At 37.8% G+C, this 21,114-nt stretch overlaps 2 protein-coding genes across 3 annotated transcripts in view; both read right to left on the bottom strand.

Moving 5' to 3' along the window:
- The window catches only part of LOC134841557 (recQ-like DNA helicase BLM), a 40,132-nt gene extending 30,899 nt beyond the window's left edge, over positions 1-9,233 (bottom strand). Inside the window, exons 1-6 of the mRNA XM_063857589.1 lie at positions 9,060-9,233; positions 8,458-8,726; positions 6,712-7,014; positions 5,772-6,170; positions 695-1,614; positions 95-418 (exon numbers count right to left, since the gene is read on the bottom strand). Coding sequence (XP_063713659.1) covers positions 95-418; positions 695-1,614; positions 5,772-6,170; positions 6,712-7,014; positions 8,458-8,726; positions 9,060-9,228 — 2,384 coding nt within the window. The 5' untranslated portion in view covers positions 9,229-9,233. The remainder of the gene's footprint in view (positions 1-94; positions 419-694; positions 1,615-5,771; positions 6,171-6,711; positions 7,015-8,457; positions 8,727-9,059) is intronic.
- The window catches only part of LOC134841641 (dnaJ homolog subfamily C member 13-like), a 554,774-nt gene that overhangs the window by 357,615 nt on the left and 176,045 nt on the right, over positions 1-21,114 (bottom strand). The gene's annotated exons all lie outside the window — the stretch shown is intronic.

The following is a 21,114-nucleotide window of genomic DNA, read 5'->3' as shown; positions in this document are numbered from 1 at the left end:
ATTATTTAACTTAGCGAGTAGTCGTTTCCCAGTAGCGAGTAGTGCCTTTCTTCGTAGTTTTAACGGAATATCTATAAACATGACAGGATCTTACTTCAGCTTGGTGTAATCCGGTCTGAAATCATGTCCCCATTGGGAAACACAATGTGCCTCGTCAATCACAATCCTCTGCAACATGCCCCTCCCATGCACCACTTTCAGCTTCTCAATCAAATAGTTGCTTTGCATCAGTTTCTCGGGAGTCACGTAGAGTAGCTTCAAAGTGGGTTCAGGCGAGGTCAGCATTGAGACGTAGACGGAGCTGTCGTTGGACTGCGTTCCCATCAAGTGGTCGGCCTCTTGACCCAGAAGATTGAGTTTGTCCACTTGGTCTTGGATTAGAGACTTCAGAGGTGATACCACTATAGTCAGACCAGGCCTGAAAATGATTTTTTTTCGGACGAATGAAACACGTATTAACTCAAAAGAATCAGAAGTCACTCAACTTACTGTTGAAGCTTGTTTCGTTTGTTAATAGCTTTTCGTAATAAAATGTAACTTCCAATATCATTAGCAAAATTTCTGACAAAATAATAATTTCGAGATTGCGTTTTCAAGGCAAAAACCAAGTCATGGACAGTTTTATTACCTAGATCAGAATTTTTTCGAAGGCGCTGAACTCACTCGAGTTGCTGAAATGCTAAAATGAACTCACTCGATGAGTGCGGGCAGTTGGTAACACAAACTCTTGCCACCTCCAGTTGGCATCAAAATGAAACAATCATGTTTCAACATAGATGCATTGATAGCCTCTAGTTGATTTTTCCTCCATCTATTCAGGCCGAACACATTCTTAAACGCAATTTCCACCCGTTCCGAGAACTCACATTTCTTATTTTGAAACTCATGGCCGTGGTCAAAAATAGTCTTCAAGGTTGTCTTTAGTTGACCTGGTGAAGTATTAAGCTCAGCAAAGGTGGGCTCATCGTTTTCACCGAAAGACGTGTCATCATCTTTATACTTCTGCATTACTTGTGAAACAAAGGATGGGCTACTTGCTACAGTACTCTTATTAAAATTGCTGCTTTGATGAACCTTTCCGTTGTCATCTTCAAAATCTTCGGTCAATAAAGACGACATTAATTCTTCGTCGTCTAAATAACACATGTCATCGTCATCTTCATCGTTTTCAGTATTGTCGTTGCTACAAATTCCAGACTGATAATCATAGTCTTCCTCATTCTCAAAATCCTCTGCTTTCAGATTACCAAACTCTGGAAACCCTTCGCCTAGTTCTGAGGGCGTTTTGTTCTGCGTATTACTGCTCTTTTTGCCGACCGGAATATCATTTCTGCTCTGCGGAAAATTCGCAATACTTCTTGACATTAACGGTTCATTTTTATTGAGCCTTTTGTTATTCTCAGATGATTCCTTCAGTTCTGAATCAATTTCGGGCGACAATAAATTGACTGTTTCGATATCTCTAGCTAATTGAGATTGTGAGCTGGATGCATGTTGGTCTTCGTCTGGATCAAAAATGTCGGTGACGGAACTATTGGCTGATTCGTTCAAGTTCATGTTTGATGTGCTCAGGAGGTCAATTGTCGAATCGAGAGACGTCGAGAGTTTGCTCTTCTAAAACATAAGTATGTATGATACAGCAATGATTTAAATTATCCAAATAAAATGAACACAACTTAAATTTTTAAAAGCGTTTTTCTCAAATTGAGTGGACATTAAAAAACAAACGACGAGAGCCAAAGTTGCTTTAACATTTACTAAATTTATTAAGCGAGTTTCGGGGCCAAATTTTTACAAAAATAGGTCATTTTGGCTTCTTTTATCAATTAAAACTACGATGTTTAATGAGTCGATTGATGAGCAAGTTTCATCAAAGTGAGCCTCTTACACAGCCCAACAAAGGTTTAGAAAATAATCATTTCCAAAATCTTTATAAATCATCAACTTTTGTTTGATAGCCAAAAGATGTCATTTTTATATTAAAAATTACAATTCTTTTATTGAATACAAATTGACCTGAAATTCGCCAGAAAAATTGCACCACAATAATTCTGGTTAATTTTGAAGCAAAGTTGGTTCGCATCATTTATTGTCAAATATCGACCCAATTTGAGAAAAATGCGTTTGAAATTTCAAGTTTTGTCCCTTTTAAATAAATTAAAACACAGTTGATCGAAGATTGAAAAAGAGTAATGACCACATGTAAACATAGAAAAAACAGACTTTGTTGAAAAAATCTGAAAATTTTTTCCTGCAAAAAAAAATCAGCAAGACCTATATAAGAGTCTTCACTATGTTCATTACTCTTTGAAATAGATGACCTTTAAGCTCTTTGAATTTCTAGAACGTTTAATGATTGGCGCGCTTTTTTGATAACAATAACCCAACTTGAGAAAACTGGAGCAACAGGTAAAGTTTTGATTCCGCTGGAATCTAAAAACTAAATTCCACTTTCGAAACTAAAAATCGTTAACGTTTTTTAGCGCAATTTCCACGTTTGTATTTGAAGCATATGTTTTTGGTCTTTCACACATGTTCTTTCACGACAAGGCATAAATGAAAAATGAAATAATGGAACGCATGAATGAAAAAAGAAATCATTTGCATAGTTTCGCGCTTTTTTCTCTCATCGGTCTACTTTTTGCAATTTTGCTGACCACCGTTTTAAATTTTCCGTGCTCTTTCAAGAGGCTCTTTTTTTGAAAGAAATCCGATTATAACTATTGACAAAATGTGAATCGAAGAAAACATGGATTGTAAGTACGATTACGACTCAGATGACACTCAGATCGGGAATGAGCTCGACGACAGAAATGCCCCGTCCATGCTCGCACACAAGACTGTACGCTACATGAAATGCGTGAGAAAATACTGGCCACGATGGATACGAAGCTAACAACTTGTTGATCCCGAGCCTTTCGCTTGTGACCTTCGAATGCTTTTCCAGAATTTTCGTCCTGTTATCAACGACTATTTGCCGATGTTTCTTGAAGAAATTCGGAGAAAAAATGGCACATTATATCCCCCGAGGACTTTGTACACTATGCCGACTATTACGCAGATACTGGAATTGAATCTCAAATGCGATATTATGAACGACTCAGAATTCACTCGGGCGAGAAAATATTTTGACAAAAATTTGAAAAAGCTTACAGCCAATGGAAATCAACCGCTGAAAAGACGAGCCGAAATAGTTTCAGAAGAAATGGTAAGCGAATTATATAGAACTGGAATTTTGGGAGATTCTGGCCCAACCATACCATTACGCACGGTTTATTTTATTTTGAGGAAGTTTTTTGCGCTTCGCTCACGATAAGAGCACTGAGATTTGTGCAATGGCTTCAACAGCCAAATTGAAGTAGTTGGAATGTTTCCGGATGAAAAAATCGTGTACCACGAAAAAAAGTCAAAAACAAATAACGGAGGGTTGAGAACCATTAAACACACTACAAAGTCCGGCGAAATATTCTCAATCGGAGGTAGCAATTGTCCCGTGAGGCTTGTTAAACTGTACATATCTAAACTACCCCAAGGCGCGAAAGGCTTCTACTGCAAACCTTTATCAAAATATCAGCCTGGAAAGTGGTATGGCTGGAAAGTTAAGAAAGTTACGGGGCACCGAACTATCACTGCCTTTCAGGAATACGTCAGGTCGGATGTTGTGCAGCGAACAGCATCCAATGCGTTGGCGTCGCCGATGTATTCCCCAGATCAACCTCATTGCAGCAAGACAAATGTGCAAACTCGTAACGTTGTTGAAAAAGCGCAAAAAAACTTCCAAAAAGACCAAGAACTGCTCCAGAACCAGAGGATGCTTTTTTATCGGATGATGGGGCACTGAGATGGCGATGTTACAATATGCAGATGAAGAAGAAAATATCTTGAAAATGAAAGAAACAGTTGTGATTAATAACCCCCAAAACAGTTTTGATTAATATCAGTTACTCTTAATTTTTATTTTTAAATTTTCGTCTCTGTCCTCCAAAACAAACAGAAAGAGCAAGAACATACTCTTCAACAGTTAGAACATAGTTGAAGATGGACTCGGGCAAAAGAGCCGAACTCCGGCACTTCGTAACCTCAGGCCGGGCTCGTTTTCCCTCGGGCATCTTTAAAATACTACGGAGAGTGCTATTTACGTCACTTTCAACAGATGAATTTCAATTGAAATCAAAAAGTGCATATAAATCTAAGTGCATTCATAAATGCATCAATATATATGAATGTACATCTGTAGTTATTAGAGACTTTTAAAACATTTTCCTGAAAAAAAATCAGCAAGACTTATATGAGAGTCTTCACGACATTCATTACTCTTAATCAGCTCTGTACAGAAAATTTAAACTCGCCCTTTTTTCAAAAGGCCGGGCTCGTTTTCCCTCGGGCATCTTTCAAATACTACGGAGAGTGCTATTTACGTCACTTTCAACGGATGAATTTCAATTGAAATCAAAAAGTGCATATAAATCTAAGTGCATTCATAAATGCATCAATATATATGAATGTACATCTGTAGTTATTAGAGACTTTTAAAACATTTTCCTGAAAAAAAAAATCAGCATGACTTATATGAGAGTCTTCACGACATTCATTACTCTTAATCAGCTCTGTACAGAAAATTTAAACTCTCCCTTTTTTCAAAAGGCCGGGCTCGTTTTCCCTCGGGCATCTTTCAAATACTACGGAGAGTGCTATTTACGTCACTTTCAACAGATGAATTTCAATTGAAATCAAGAAGTGCATATAAATCTAAGTGCATTCATAAATGCATCAATATATATGAATGTACATCTGTAGTTATTAGAGAATTTTAAAACATTTTCCTGAAAAAAAATCAGCAAGACTTATATGAGAGTCTTCACGACATTCATTACTCTTAATCAGCTCTGTACAGAAAATTTAAACTCGCCCTTTTTTCAAAAGGCCGTGCTCGTTTTCCCTCGGGCATCTTTCAAATACTACGGAGAGTGCTATTTACGTCACTTTCAACAGATGAATTTCAATTGAAATCAAAAAGTGCATATAAATCTTAGTGCATTCATAAATGTATCAATATATATGAATGTACATCTGTAGTTATTAGAGACTTTTAAAACATTTTCCTGAAAAAAAATCAGCAAGAATTATATGAGAGTCTTCACGACATTCATTACTTTTAATCAGCTCTGTACAGAAAATTTAAACTCGCCCTTTTTTCGAAAAGCCGGGCTCGTTTTCTCTCGGGCATCTTTCAAATACTACGGAGAGTGCTATTTACGTCACTTTCAACAGATGAATTTCAATTGAAATCAAAAAGTGCATATAAATCTAAGTGCATTCATAAATGCATCAATATATATGAATGTACATCTGTAGTTATTAGAGACTTTTAAAACATTTTCCTGAAAAAAAATCAGCAAGACTTATATGAGAGTCTTCACGACATTCATTACTCTTAATCAGCTCTGTACAGAAATTTTAAACTCGCCCTTTTTTCAAAAGTCGAGATCAAAAGCCGGTTACTGCGCAAGTAGCAAAGAATGTTCCGACCATAGTCTTAAAAAAGAACAAAATTTTTTCAAATTAGTGGCATTTTTCTGCGTTATGTGATAAAAAGATCGGAACGAAAAGCTAGAGCTTCGGCATATTCGACATTCATCGTAAAATAAGCAAATTGGACAACAATTTATATAGAAAAATTAGAAATTCCCAAAACTAATTTTACTTCAGTTAATTTAAAATTAGGCAAACTGGAAAAACACAAGTTGGAACAATTAATGCAATTTACTCACCTGTTGCGCTACTCTAGCCGCCAATTCAGCTCTCATCCTTCCTATCGATTGATCTTTGCTCTGACTAACCGCATCACTCAGCCTCTCGTGAAAAGACAGATACTTTGCCAACTTTCCGGAGCTCACATCGTCCAATTTCGAAATCACGTGACTTTTTTTGATCAGCTCTACCATTTCGTCAAGTAACTGTACCATCACTTTATTCGCTTTTTGCTCAGAGTCGAAAACGGACGAGTTGCTATTTTTCATCTGTTCAATGGCTTGTTCAACTGTTTCAATAGAGAAACTCTGCTCTAAGGTATTATTGGTCGATGACTGCTGAATGCCTGATGCTGAGCTTCGCTTAAAGAAACTGTTTGCGGCCTGCCTGTTTGTGAAGTTTTCTGAATTGGATTGGACCTAAACAACAATTGTTCCAAACATGAAGTTGAAAGAAATTTGTTTTCGGGTTCTTTTTCGCGGACTTTTTTTCCACTTAAGACGAGGTACCTGAATAATCGTCGGATGGAGTCAAAGGATATATCATATTACATCTATTCCACTGGTGAGTCTACCGATGTTGAAAAATTTCGGAAAAGATATCTCAGTGACAATAAAAACGGTACTTGTCGACTTTGTTAGTTTATTATAAGCTTGCTTTTAGTCTCTTCTGCCACATGCACAAAAACGAAAAACCATTCAAAAGATATATTTTCGCAATAACGGCGCTCGGAAAATTCTGTGCACAGCCACCGGTTTTTCTTATTTTAAGGATCATTTTTGTGGCAAGCTAAAAGCAAACATAAAAAAAAATTAAATATTCTAAAGAAGACGAAAAAAGTTTATGAAAGATTGAAAACCCGTACTGAATAGGATATAAAATGGGACAATTTTTATTTCAAAGTTTTTTTTATATCCTAGTCAGCATTGCTTTCTATCATTAGATCATTTGAACACTAACATTCGAATTCCGTTTAATTGTGCTTGTTCCGCCAGGTGCACCGGACACATTCTTAAAAATTGACATGCTCCCACTATTCGAGGTGTTACTCCTGGAAGCTGATGCCATGCGTAAGCAGTCTGCTACTTTCGGTTTTTCTGCTTCTTTCGTGTGCTGGACAATCGGTGATATTGGTACGTCAGATCGAGATGCAAATAAAGACTCGTCTTCTTCATCTGAAAGAGAGGGTACGTCTTCTCGAGCTTGAGCAGGCTCTGTTGCTCTATTCGTTTCAATTCGCTGAGCTGAAGATGAGCCACTGGCCTGAATAGATTTCATTTCTTAGAGAAGGTAGTTACTTACCAGATGTTATCGAGAATTTAAAAACAACAGTTTCGACACAGGCCAGGCGAAGTTGAGCTTCGCGCCACTTGCGATACAAAAATGAGTAAGTATAAAAAGAAAAATCAAAAATTGAAATAAAAACCTTTAAAAACCGTTTTTTTTTGTCAAACAAGTTTAAAAAAATTGCAAAAAAGAACAACAATTTCCTAGAACAAAATAACCTGCTTTACAACCTGCATTAGAAACTTTACAAAGATCTTTCAAAATACTAAAAAGAAACGAAACACTTCTGCGGAACTAAGCCGACAAAAAATAAACACATGAAATCTTCAGTTTCCACAAAAAAGAGGTCCCGACTGAAATCGAACTTCCGAGATTTCTCGCCTCAAGCATGGGTGTTACCACTGCACCGAATGCAAAGAACACTCATTGGATTTATAAAAGAAACAATTTCCAAAAAAAAAATTTAAAATGAAAAAAATCAAAACAGCCAGAATGAAACCAGAAAAAAAAAGACTTGTTTTTTTGAAAAAATCGAAACTTTCAAATTTCCGAGAAAAAAATTAATGGCCTTCAAGCTCTTTCAATTCCTAGAACAATTTATGATTAACATTTTTTGATAAAATTAACCCAATGTGAGAAAACTGGACCAATAGGTAAAATTTTGTTTCGCTGGGAAATCTGATAATTGATCGTTGATCACGTTTTTTGCTACCTTTACACTTTCGCTGTTCGATAGTAGAGTTCGCTTTCCTTTTAACAAGTGATATGAACTGAACTTGAAAAGAATTCAAAAGTCAAACCGCGAAAAAGTAGCGGATTTGAGCCTGAACAAATTTTAAGACTTTCTTTTCCTTAAAAAAAAAACAAAAAAAAATCATCGCGACCAATATAAAAATAGCAAAAAAATCGGCAAAACTTCTTAGACTCAATTACTTGCCCAGAACCGCAATACACTGGCATCATTTTTAATTTAAGTAAGACGCCTAAATGTTAGGCAAATTTGGCGCTGTGGCAACTAAGCCGACAAAAAACCTGCAGACAAACAGAAGTCAATCATTTTTTGACGCTCGGATAACTATATGGTTAAAAAAACAGGTCCAGGCCGGATTCGAAGCATTGACCTTTACCTATAAAGACAGGTTCGTTAGCTCTTCGCCTCATGTGCGAATTAACATCTGACATTACATTTCATATGAACCAAAGATAAAATGATTCAAGTGATTCTGTTAAATTAGCTGTTAACCCAAAAAACGATATATTCCCATTTAATAACGCTTGCTGATCGCAAGCGTAAAAAACTTCCGTAAAATACTGTCGGAAAAATCCATTTTTGAGATTTTTCAGCTAGTCAAATTATCGGGTTGGCTCTGCTACAAAAAATTGAAATCGACGATGATGTCCAAGTTCAATTTCAATTACCTGAGTATTTGTAGAATTACTTCGAATAGATGCTGAGCTACTGGATTCAGCTACACCGGTTAGAGAAATTTCTGTTGTTTTATGTTCGTTGTCGTTCTTTCTCTGAGGGAGCACTTTAGCTACCGGTACACTTGAACCACTGTTTTGGTGGCTGATTAATGGTTTACTGAAGGGAGAAACTGGCGGTCTTTTTGCTGAGTAAGTGCTCTCATTGTTATCAAACAAACTAGGCGAATCCAGATCGAGCGTATCGGGCTGATTTTTGGTATCTAAAATTGAGTGTGGTCATGTTTCATTGAGTGATTAATGAGCTAACATCAAAATTATTCAAAACTTAGTTACTATAATAATTACTCAATGATGTTTTTGAGTCAGGGAATGCTTTTGATGTTCTTTGCTTCTAGAATGTTTTGGTTAAGTTTGATGATAATTTTGGAGCTGTCAAACACTTCGCCTCTTTCAAGTTCAAGCAGCCACAACTGTTATTTATGCGCTGTGTAGTCTTTAAAACTTCTGATCGAATAAGCTTCTAAACTGCTAATTTTGCATCCCTACGATTTCTATTCGAAAACATTAGTTCATGTGATTGGTAATTAGGGTACCTGTCTTTGGCGTCTGTGTTGCGCCTTTATTGTCGACTAAGGTAACTTCATTCGGTTTGCTACTGCACACTGAAAACAGAGATGGCGAATCATTCGATTGCAGGTCACTCGATGGTGTCTCTGGTGTTGCACATGCAGGCGCTTTCTTCTTGAATACAAATTTTTTCATGTTTTCTATCTTAAATCGTACTATTGAATCAGCTAAAATAAGTGGGAAAACTAACCTCCCTTCCCGCTTTACCTATCAACAAGCTAGAAGATTAATGCTGTAAAGTTAACTCTCAAAATAGTATCTATGATAAGTTTGCATGTCTGTTTAATCAATCAATCAACCACTGCTTGTGTTTGTTAGCCCACCTTGGTAGGATTGGGCTCGTCTGACACCAACTTGAGGAACTTCGCAAAACCCACCGGCCGAAGCCACAAGTCTGCATGTATAAGTAGAAAAGAGTTTTTGGGACAATTGAGCAGATGGCAAGCTATGTGATGTACAAGGAAAGTTCGGCAAAGACGGGAAGGGAGCTGTCCAAATGGGAGAGGGAAGTATTTAAAAGCCGACTATGGCCAGACCGCAGCTGAGAAAAATTACAGCTGGTAGTTCTGTAAATGGATAGTTCTGTCAACTTAACTATCTTAAGTTCAACTTGAGAAGAAAACGAATTCCTTTAGAGGGTGGGGTTTCGGAATGGAACTTGGTTTTTTTGCCATGTGGCTCCACTTAGAAGAGATTTTACAAATACAAAACCCAAAAAAGAGACTTCGTCTCGGCTATTAAAAACTTAGGGCTCCTTTACTGCGTCTGCCTTTTTCAGCAGAATGTTTGCACTTTGTTGATGATCTTTTAATAATGTTTTTTAAATAAAAGGAAGAAAAGGGGGTTACTTATCCATTTGAGAGATGAAAAAGTCATCAGATTGCGCACATAACCGTTCAAGCTTTTGTTGAATTATTCTTATCAGTATTTTAGGGGAAAAATGTGAAAATCGTCCGCGTAAGAAATGATGTGGACATGTTCTGGTGCGTGCGAGGCATGTACAAATAAATTTAAAGCTGGTTTTCATGCACACCTTCCAAGAGTGCAAAATGACACACCGCATGGACAGCCTCAAAAAAATCTAGAATATCGCGGTCAGGACAGTACGCACGGGGAGCGCGATTCCGATTAAAAATATGTGGTTCAAGGGTTGATTGTGCAGTGATGGTGGAGAGAAAAGGACTGAAACAGTGTTGATGCTTGGCGTTTGTGAGCTCTTCTGTAAAGATAATATGAAGCAGCCTCTTTAAACAGCTAATGGCAAGGCAAAGTAGCGAGGTGAAGTCCCACTTGTTCCTACAAATCGGTCCCATTTGTACCAAAATTATTCAACTCGATTTCTGATTGGTCGAATTGCGAGCCAACGAATTATTACAGAAATTTTCTACTGCTCAAACAGAAAACTAAAAAGCAGAATAGTGACCGCCGCAGTCGCGCTAACGTGTTGCGAGCTTGCCAACAGAGAGTAGGATTCTATTTGAAAATTAGAGCTGGTTATCGCCGCAAATCGGCGACGCGCGCCCACCGGCGACCTTAAACCAAGAGCCTAAAATAGTCGGCTTAATAGTCTTTGGCCAATTAAATTTTTTCGGTACTAACGCGATTGATTTTTGATTTTGGTACCAATGGGACCAATTTATCATTTTGGTGCTTGTCAATACTCACCAAGTAGCGATATGGACCTGTACAGAGTTGAAACGGGCTAAAGTTGTGAATGGAAATCTCAACAGGAGTGAAGTCTCAAAAGGTGTTAAGTGAAGTGTGAAAGTTTTTAACGGAAGTGTGAAAGGTGCGAACTCTTTTGAAAGCCAGGCCCGGCCCAGTTGCTGATCCTAAAAATGAGGTCAGAGCCCGGCCCTTAAAAAGCCCGATTCCGACTCTGGGCCTGTATGACGTAAAATGTATGACTTTTACATGGTTCCATGAACGGATTTAGGGGGGAGGAAGGACGCTCTCCACTCAGGGATTCGACCCCCTCGCCAACCAAAGGGTCCCCCTTTTGGTATTAATTTATAACATCAATTTTTGGCCGACCAATATATACTAATTTTGAAGGAGAGTTCGCGTCACAAAACGCGACTCTTTTTTCAAAAAAAATTTAGTTCAAAATAGGGGCTTCATTTTATTTTGGAGGCACTCGGAAAATGAATTTGGTAGGCTAAAACAAAAGGTAGACATAAAAAGGTTTTAAAAATCTGCCCCCTCAAGAAATTCCTAGATCCGCCGCTGCCTGGTTCAGGTGGTCTACCAACCAGCAGCGTTCCGAGATGGGAAAAGCGACCAACTAACACTGAAATTTCATTCCTTCAGTTTTCCAGAAGTTCTCCCTTTTGATTTCTTTCAACTTTGCTCGACTAACCCTTGTTTCGTTCTAAATACACAATGAATAGTTAACTTCACAGGATAGCTCGCGCCGAAAAAATCCTTATCTGTCAACCTTTCAAAAAATGCTCAAAAACGTTACTGTCTTGAAATAGCTGATTTTTCAGTTATTTCTCATCATATCACTCCCCATCCGCTGAACAAATGAGATTTTTCGTAAAATAGTTTAAAACGAAAAACAATCAGAGAAAACTGCATATGGTAAGATGAAAGGAATTATAATTTCTTTCGGTCAGCTTGTATTTAAACAGCAACTAGCGTTTAACGCACCTCCGGTGCTTCGAAATTGTTCGTCTACTCATGAAAAACCGCATATATTGGAAACAACATCTGCAAACTTTTAGTGTACTCTGACTGCACCAAATTTCGAACTTTTTAATTCCCATTTTAAAAACGTCATCTCGAAAACTTAATGGGCCTCTAGAGAAATTTGGAGGCCAGATTTGCAACCACTGAGAGTCCCTGAGAGCACCCTACTATAGGGTTAGGATTTCGAAATTTTGTGAATTTTTTTAAAACTAAGTTTCCCGAAAAAAAATGAAAAAAACATCTTATCTAAAAAACTAAAAGGATTTGAGCATTCATACGAAGAGGCAAGATTTTAGGCGCCTGTGTGTACGCTGACAATAAGGTTGTATCTTCATCAAATTAGTAGTTTCAAATTTTTTGAATTTCTTTGTAGATAAGTTTTTTTTGAGAAATTTTGAAAAAATCAAAAAACGTCACATCTCGGAAACTCAAAGCATTTGAGCAGTCGCAAGCGGCAAGATTTGCAAATCTTTAGAGTACCCTGACAACACCGAACTACAGCGTTGGGAATTTCATATTTCGAAAAATAATTAATTTAATTTTACTCTGACAGGACCTAACTACAGGTTTGGGAATTTCAGATTTTAAAAAAATAAAAATAATTCAAGTTTTCTGAAAATTTTTGAAAAAATCACAAAAAACCTCAAATCTCGAAAACTACAAGGATTTGGCCAGTCATATGTGGGGGCAAGATTCGCAATCCTTGATAGTACTCTGACAGAACCCAACTACATGGTTGAAAAATTCAGATTTTTCAAAAAAATAATAATCTTAAACTTTCTGAAAATTATTGAAAAAATCACAAAAAACGTCAGATCTCGAAATTACAAAGAGTTGAGCAGTCATATTTCGAGGCAAGATTCGCAATCTTTGAGAGTACTCTGACAGGACCCAACTACAAGGTTGGGAATTTCAGATTTTGCGAAAAAAAATTAATATAAGTTTTCTGAAAATTTTTGAAAAAATAACAAAAAACGTCAAATATCGAAAACTACAAGGATTTGGTCAGTCATATTTGGAGGCAAGATTCGCAATCCTTGATAGAACTCTGACAGAACCCAACTACATGGTTGAAAAATTCAGATTTTTCAAAAAAAATAATAATCTTAAACTTTCTGAAAATTATTGAAAAAATCACAAAAAACGTCAGATCTCGAAATTACAAAGAGTTGAGCAGTCATATTTCGAGGCAAGATTCGTAATCTTTGAGAGTACTCTGACAGGACCCAACTACAAGGTTGGGAATTACAGATTATGCGAAAAAAAATTAATATAAGTTTTCTGAAATTTTTTTGAAAAAATCACAAAATACGTCATATCTCGAAAACTACAAGGATTTGAACAGTCATAATTGGAGGCAAGATTCGCAATCCTTGATAGTACTCTGAGAGTACCCAACTACAGGGTTGGGAATTTCAGATTTTTAAAAAATAGTAATTTAAGTTTTCTAAAAATTTTTGAAAAAATCTCAAAAATCGTCTTATCTCGTTAACTAAAATGATTCGGGCATTCAAAATTGGAGGCCAAATTTCCCACCCCTAATTCGATTTTGGGCTGCTTAATTTAAACTCGGTAAAATAACCACTAAAATCAAATTGGAAAATCGAAAAAAAAATTCTTAACCATTGCAATATACGATATAGCTTAAACATGCGAAAATAATACGTTGAAAAAGCTTAAGTATGGCGAGATAGTGAAGCCCGCATTTAAATAAATAATAGATTCCTAGAAAAATGATAGGAAGGGTTCCTGAAGCATCGTTACAAAGTACGTGAAGAATCAAACAAGGCACCTTAGGATGGTGTCGAAGGATTCATCAATATTAATCTATTTCAGTCGTGATTCAGCCCGACGTTAAAAAAATTTCCAAGAAATTACCTCAGTGGAGATGAAAAACCGGTTTGAAAGGTTTTCTTTTTAGATCCACTTATTGAATCCTTGCTACTGAAACTTGAATCATTGCTACTGTTGTGTAAGTAGTGTTATTCTAGGTTGATGAGCCATGGCTAGTCTCCTCTCCCATACACACAAAAAAAATCGATTTTTTCGATTGCAGAAGTTTTCTATGTTATAACACACACTTGCGAGAACAGGACAAATGCAGCTCTATAAAGTACAAGAAAAATTTTTAAAAATCTCAATTTAGCAAAAACTCGTGTACCTCTTGAGATTCAAACCTGCGACATTCACACAAATAAAGCAGAGAACAGATGCTATGCAATTTCAAATGCTACAGTGGAATTTCTAAATAAGTGAACATTTTATTTGCGTAACAAAAAAACCCTGAAATCAAGCTGCGCTACACCTATGGAAGAATAAAATAAGACCAATAAATTCGAAACAATAAAATTTTGCGAACCTAATTGATCACCTCGTTATGATGCCAGTCAGCTTATATAACTAGATTTCCTGATCTGTCCCTTTTCTCATTTGGGCAGCACCACTTGCGATGCAACAGAAATGTAATAACAAAAAATGAAAGTTGACAAGAAAACCAGGTCTACCAGAAGTAAAACTACTCTATTTGTCACGAGATAAGTTCATAACAAACATGCCAGACATTTGAATAAAAAAATACTAAAAATCTTTTAAGTTTTAAGTTCCGCTTGAAACTACAATGAACAACACTTGCACTTGCAAGTGCAATTAAAGTTGCTTACAGCACAAGAAAAATCAGTGTGGTAAACTGCATGTAAAAAATTGGATAATGAGGCGACGAAAATTAGGACAAAAACCAGGAATACGAGTTAAAAAATCACGATAGGTTTATTTAAAATTTGAAGAAATTTACCATGACAGTAGTCTGTAAGTCAGCAGTCGTAAAATTTACCATCCCTTTTGTAATTGACCATTCTGTGAACAAAGTTATTTAAGGGAGAAAAAAGTGTAGTGCCCGATTGCAATACCCTTGCTTATCGCAAAGTTAAAAATCGAATATCAAAAAATTTGAATCAAACTTCTTTAAGAAATTGAATCAATATAACCTTCAGAATACAATTGGGTTTTATCAACAAAATTTTCAAAGCAATCAGACAAAAAATTAGTTGCATGAAATTCATTGAACGAAACTAAATTAACGAAATTCATTTCAGAAAAACGAACAACCAAGCAAGCATCTCCGCGAAAAACATTTGAGCTAAAACAATTAAATCAACAAAAAGCATAATCAGTTTCTGGGCAGGTAGCACCGCAATTTCTACCACCGCAATTAAAGTAAAGAAAATCAAAAATCTGAAAAAACTTGCATTGAAATACTAGAAAAAACAGCTTGCCAACTTTTCTGTTATAGTTTTCTGTGAGTGGCGATTGAAATAAATCAAAGAGTTCAAACATCGGAGGTAAAAAAAGCTACATTTTAAAAAATGCATTATGATTGAAATGAGAGTTCAGTTTCATTCATCATAACGCGGCCAAACTGCTCTCTTTGATCTTGTGTTTCATTTGATTGTGCGACTAACTTCAACATGTTTAAAGACTTGTCCATGGATTCCATGGACCTACAGTCCATGGATTCCATGGACCTATACAAATCAAATTAGGCGCCTATTCAGTGCACAGTTTGGCCTCGTTATGATAAATTACGTGTCATTCGGCCTGAAAAACGGAAAAGACCAGACCACTTTTTCTGGAAAAGTGCGACATTGTTCTGCTATTTTTGATACCATACTTGACTACCCTACCAGCTTTCTTTGAGGTATTCAAAATCGGGCGAAAAAATGAATAGCTAACCCATAGTTCTTTTCGGTCACTTTTAGTAAGGCGGCCGCAACAATAAATTACAGCAGACGCCTGCGAGCATAAGTGGATGGAGGTAGTACTCCGCTACAGCTCCACTCACACTGCTTTCAAAAAATTCCGTTTTGGGCAACAAAGTTGTTATAGAAAATAAAAAGCCTGATACCACCAATTATCATACTATATTCTTTCAGCTGCTCTCGTACGTAGAAAAACAAGATATATGTTTTATAACATAAATTTGTAAAAATCAATCAAACATTCGCAATTTGATAATTCAAAATTTGATACATTTCAATTCAATGGTTCAGTCTAAAAATAGCCGTACCATAGCATATCCTCATAGCGACGTTTGGTTTTAATGTCTGCTACTCTATCGTGGTTAAGATAGTGATGAACTCGACCTCCTGCTAATGCTGCATTTAAATAGTTTGGTCTCCGACTCGGTCCACTGCTGCTCAAGAGAACATAGTGCGCTCTGGCGACGCTATTTTGGCGTTCATAGTCCCATACACTATCGAAGTAGCTATTGGTACGCGGGATATTAGCTGAACTAACTGGGAGTCCGCTTAAGGGTGCGGCATTCTGACCATGATAACCAGTGTATCTGGAGAAACCAGTGAATCCAAAATTTTGTCCATTATTTAAGTATCCCAACGTTTCATCAGGGTTGTAATTGTATCTCGAATACCTATCATTGTTTCCACTGCTACTAGAACCCCACGATCCACTGTTACGGGCATTATTATATCCCCAATTTGCGTCATTACCGCGATTAAAAATATTTCTTCCAGAACTATAATACTGAGAACTCATGTGCTTACTGTACTCATAAGGTAGACTTGAGAACAGTTGCAAACGAGAGGCAAACACAATTAAAAACGCAAGTATGTAACACAAATTCAGTAGAGCCATTCTCTCTAAAAAATGTAGTACAAATTAAATACAGTGGCCAAGCCGAGTGTGACATTCGACCAGAATGGCCAAAATGCAATCTCTGCAGAATTCGGAATTTTAGCAGTAAGCCTTCCGGATTGGTGGTTTTTAAGAACTAAGGGCGTTATTGGAACGTTTAGCCAAACGGTGAAGGCTGGAATATTCTAGTATTTTAAAATTTCAAAAATTCGAATGATGACGTCACATTTCTGAGAAATGCTGAAACGGCCATTTTAACAAAAAACGAGTGAAAGAACACAACAACAACATTAGTTGCGCTGACGAGAACAACTTTATCGAAATTGAAGAAGTCGAAATTGAAGAAAAACAGCAGCAGATTGCAGAGAACGTTCCGAGTTGCAACTATTGTGCTGCTACAATAGTTGCAAGGCCGTTGCGAACAACGGTGAAGGGTAAGAAACCAGCCTTCCGTGTTGTCGTGAAGTCGAAATTAAGGAGCTTGATTCACCGGATTCAAGAATCCGGAAGGGTCTCGGGACGGAAAACTTTTATTGACTCATATGAACTTTTAGCATCCTGTCATGTCCTGACTTGAATTTAGTTGATATTTGGATTAGTTTTGACAAGGATGAGGTGCTAAGAGTTGGGGGGGGGGGGGGGGGGAAGGGTTGATCCAACTTCGATGGAGATGATGATTTTTATCTACTGAACAAAAACAATAGTAATATAATAAGTAGTAGCCCTGTTTTTAGGAGTGACCTCGTGGTCTGGGGATACTGAGACCCAGCCATGAGCTCACTATTTTTGCATGTAATTCAGTTAATTTGAGCGTTCTGGTCGAAGCCGGAGAACAGTAACGTTTTTGTCGACCCGATGTTAGAAAAGACCACCGAAAAGTACTGGCTTGGTAGAGACGGTGAAAAACATGCAAAGCTCTGTTTAGACGCTAGCCAGTCGTCTTAAGACTTAGTTTTGTTATCCGTCGATATGTATCTTCCGGGCGAATGTTACAGAGCTAGGATCCATGTTCGTTCGATACAACACAGACAAGCTAGCCGACAGAAAACAAAAGCACCTTCAAAAAAATTGAAGAAGTCGCAAGATATCTACCAATATTTCACATGCTTGTGCCATTACCCCGGATTAGCACAGTCGAACCCTCCGACGAGAACGAAAAGAGACGTTAAAGACGCTAACGGTGAAATCGTGACGAAAAGGAGGGTAGGAATATTCTAGAATTCTAAAATTTCAAATTTCCGATTGGAACTGGAATACTTCTCAGAACTGCACAAACGCCCATTTTGTCCAGAAAATACAAGAAAAACACATACCGAATATAAGCGAAAAAATGTCACAAAAAACACACCAGATAAAGAAGTCCGAGCCGTGTTTTTAATAATAATAACGTGGTCTGCGGTTCCAAGACCCAGTTATGTGGTAATTTCCGCATGGAACGAAAGCTGATCAAAATTCGTTTGACTGATGGCCAAAAAATGGTAACTTTTTACTTAGCCCTAAACAGACCAGAAAACAAACTGGCTAGGTCTAGACGGTTAATAACGAGTAGAACTAGGGTAACTGATACCTGCCAATGGTCAATAAATACTTTTATAACGCTCCGTCACTGTGTAATGTCTGGGCGAATGTTACATAAACGTTATTATGGCGCTCCTGGGTGGGCCTGGTAAAGTCCAGACCATCACGATCAGCAAATGTTTCAGCGACGAACCACCCGCTCCCGGCGTACGCCCGAGTTAGAGGCCTTAATGTGCTGCATTGTGTTAGGCGGAAGGTACGGACCCTCCGCTTGGTACGATTTAGCTTTTTATTTTTGTTCAGACCAAAAGTTCCGGGGGTCGGAGGGTAAGGTGGGAGTTCTAGAGCCCGCTTACCCCAGGGCGCTGGGAACAAAATCAATTGAAGAATGAATGAATGAATGAATGATATCAAGAGCGCATTAAGGTTATAATGTTCTTGCGAAAGCTTTTTCTTCCAGGATGTGGACGTCGTCGGTCTGGAAATCCTTTCTGAAGGTCTTCAACAGGTTGGCTGGTTTCTGTCCTTTTCCTTTTCGTTTGGGTAGAGTTTGCACGTGTTCGTAGATTTGCTTGATGGTCGTGTCTCGTCGTAATACGTGTCCCAGGTGCTTGCGTCTTCGCTCAGTCACAAATTCTGAAAGAGGTACAGTGCTCGTTACCTCGTACAACACATCAATGAATGTTCAGTACCCTTCTCAGGTGTTTTGTGAAGAATATCAAGTTTATCGTTCGTGCCCTTGTTAGCATGCCAGGTTGAGCAGTTGTAGGTTAGTATGGACCGTACATACGTCGTGTAAACACTTACCTTGTTACATACCTTCACATACGGATTTTTCCAGATTTTTTGGTATTTGCTCAGGGCAATGGTAGCTAGTTGATTGCGTTGTTTGATGTCTGCTTGGTCATCTAAAATAGAGCCAAGTTTTTTGGTGTTGGAGAGGTCTGCTGTTTTGGCTAAGATCGTCATTGCCGTCTTGTCGTTGTTGAGTTTAAGGTTGTATTTCTCAAAGGTCTTTTCCGTGACATCAAGTAGTTCTTCTTTGCTGATGTCATTCACAGTGATGAAATCGACATCGTCTGCATATTTCATGTGCAGCGGCAGGACTGGAGATTGAAGGCAGAATGTGTGATCTGACTCTGTACCTTTTCTACTTCCGTCGACTTCTTTTAGCGCTTTGTCGAGATAGTAGGTGAAGAGTTTCGGGGAAATAGAGTCTCCTTGGGGGACCCCGATGTTTGTGGTAAAGATGGCACCAATTTCTTTACCAATTTTTACTGCGAGAGTAGTTTCGGTAAACAATAGCTTCACGAGGTTTAAGGTTCCCTCGTACAATTGAAGAGAAAGCGTAAAAACCAACAAAAAGGATGTATAACCAAGATAAAGCCAAAAACAAATTTATTTGAAAACAGAAAAGTACAAAAAAAGTAAAAAACCCAAAAAAAACCACCGGGGACGTCGATGAATATTTTTGTCCGGGATTGGGGGTAGGATTCTGCCACACCAAAAATCTTATGATAAAAAAATAAAAGATGGCAAGGGAGACAGGGGAACTGGAAACGGAGGAGGAAAACCCTAATAAAACGCCTTTTGGACAACTTTTTGAGTCATATTTCGACCTACCAAATCTTAACTCCATCAACATTGTTGTGACAGCCAGTGGTTTTATACTCACGGAACTCACGTGCACTAAAGCGATAACGGTGGATGTGAGTTTTAAAAAAGCACTAGCGGCCAACTTTATAAAAGATTATAAGAATATCGAGTTGTAACATTCGCCCAAATACTCCACAGTGACAGAGCGTACAAAAAGTACCTATTAACGACTGGCAGGCGTCAGTTACCTTAATTCTACTCGTTTTTCACCGTCTCGACCTTGCCAGTTGATTTTCTGGTCTATTTAGGGCTAAGTGAAAATTTACTATTTTTAGGCCATCAGTCAAACGACTTTTGATCAGCTTTCGCTTACATGCGAACACAACCACATAGCTGGGTCTCGGATCCTCAGACTAAGTGATTGCAATTAAAAATACGGCTTGAATATCCTATTTTACTATGTTTTTGGTGACTGTTTTATATCAAATCCATTGGAGATGGATTGACCCTTCCTCTTTCTAGCTACTCATATTCAAAAATATCAAATAATACCGGTGTTTATTCAAAGTTTTATGGCATCAGAGTAGCTAAAAAGTCAGTTCTTTATAGTCCTTCACCATATACTGTCTCTGGGGGGCCGAGCCTCTTCTTCCGTGATTTCTTCGTGACAACGTTGTTATCACTCCCAATTCGTGTCACGGAAGGGTACTACTCTCTATTCCTTCACCACTGAAGCTTCCCTTCTCGCTAATTCCTTCCGCTAAGTGTCTTATCGTGCGTGATCGTCACGATAAGAGGCTTCATTTTTTATATCGTTATCGTCTGACTGTTTTTCACTATTTTCGCTTTTGTTCTGATTTTCGTCACTTTTTTGCCTCAAAATGGCCGTTTTTCGTATTTCTCAGAAATATTCGTTCGTCAATCGAAATTTTTAAAATCTAAAATTCCCGAATATCCTGACCCTCCTTTGCAGTAATTTTCAACCATTAAGGCCTCTACTTCTATTTCCGTGTTGCGTCGGAAGGTTGCGCTGTGCCAGTCTGGCAGAATGGCACATACTCCCCGGATAGTCCCCATCAATGTCCCTATTGATCGCATAACACCGGGTTATCGTCAAGTAGTGTTCCAATTCTCTTCAAACAACCTTACAAATCGCATTAGAAATTGAAAATTATCTACTCCACCTCAACTCACTACGTGTCACAAATGGCATCAAACTACATTCCACTGCCTTTCAACATTTTCACAAAACTTGCACCATGAGAAGTGTCCTAGATAAAATTTCTTTTCTGACTACTTATGTCATCTCGCCATAAAATTTCTTTTCACTCTTGTTGATTAAAAAGTTGGGACGTGACACGGCGACGCACCCGTTAAAATTAACTTAACGTCACTCGCCAAGTATAATCAGTTATTTATGCTCTCGTCCTCAATATTAAAACTAAGAAACTCCGTGGCTAGGAAAATTATTGAGGTACTCAACCTCTTCGAGCGGGCTTACCCAAACTTACCAGGTCGCCACACAGTGAACACGTGTCTTATACAGGTTAAAAACATCAGTCGTAA

The sequence above is a fragment of the Symsagittifera roscoffensis genome, chromosome 1 (genome assembly GCF_963678635.1).
Source record: "Symsagittifera roscoffensis chromosome 1, txSymRosc1.1, whole genome shotgun sequence".
Classification (NCBI taxonomy): Eukaryota; Metazoa; Xenacoelomorpha; order Acoela; family Convolutidae; genus Symsagittifera; species Symsagittifera roscoffensis.
The sequence above is the reverse complement of the archived record's forward strand: the minus strand, read 5'-3'. Positions and strand labels throughout refer to the sequence as shown.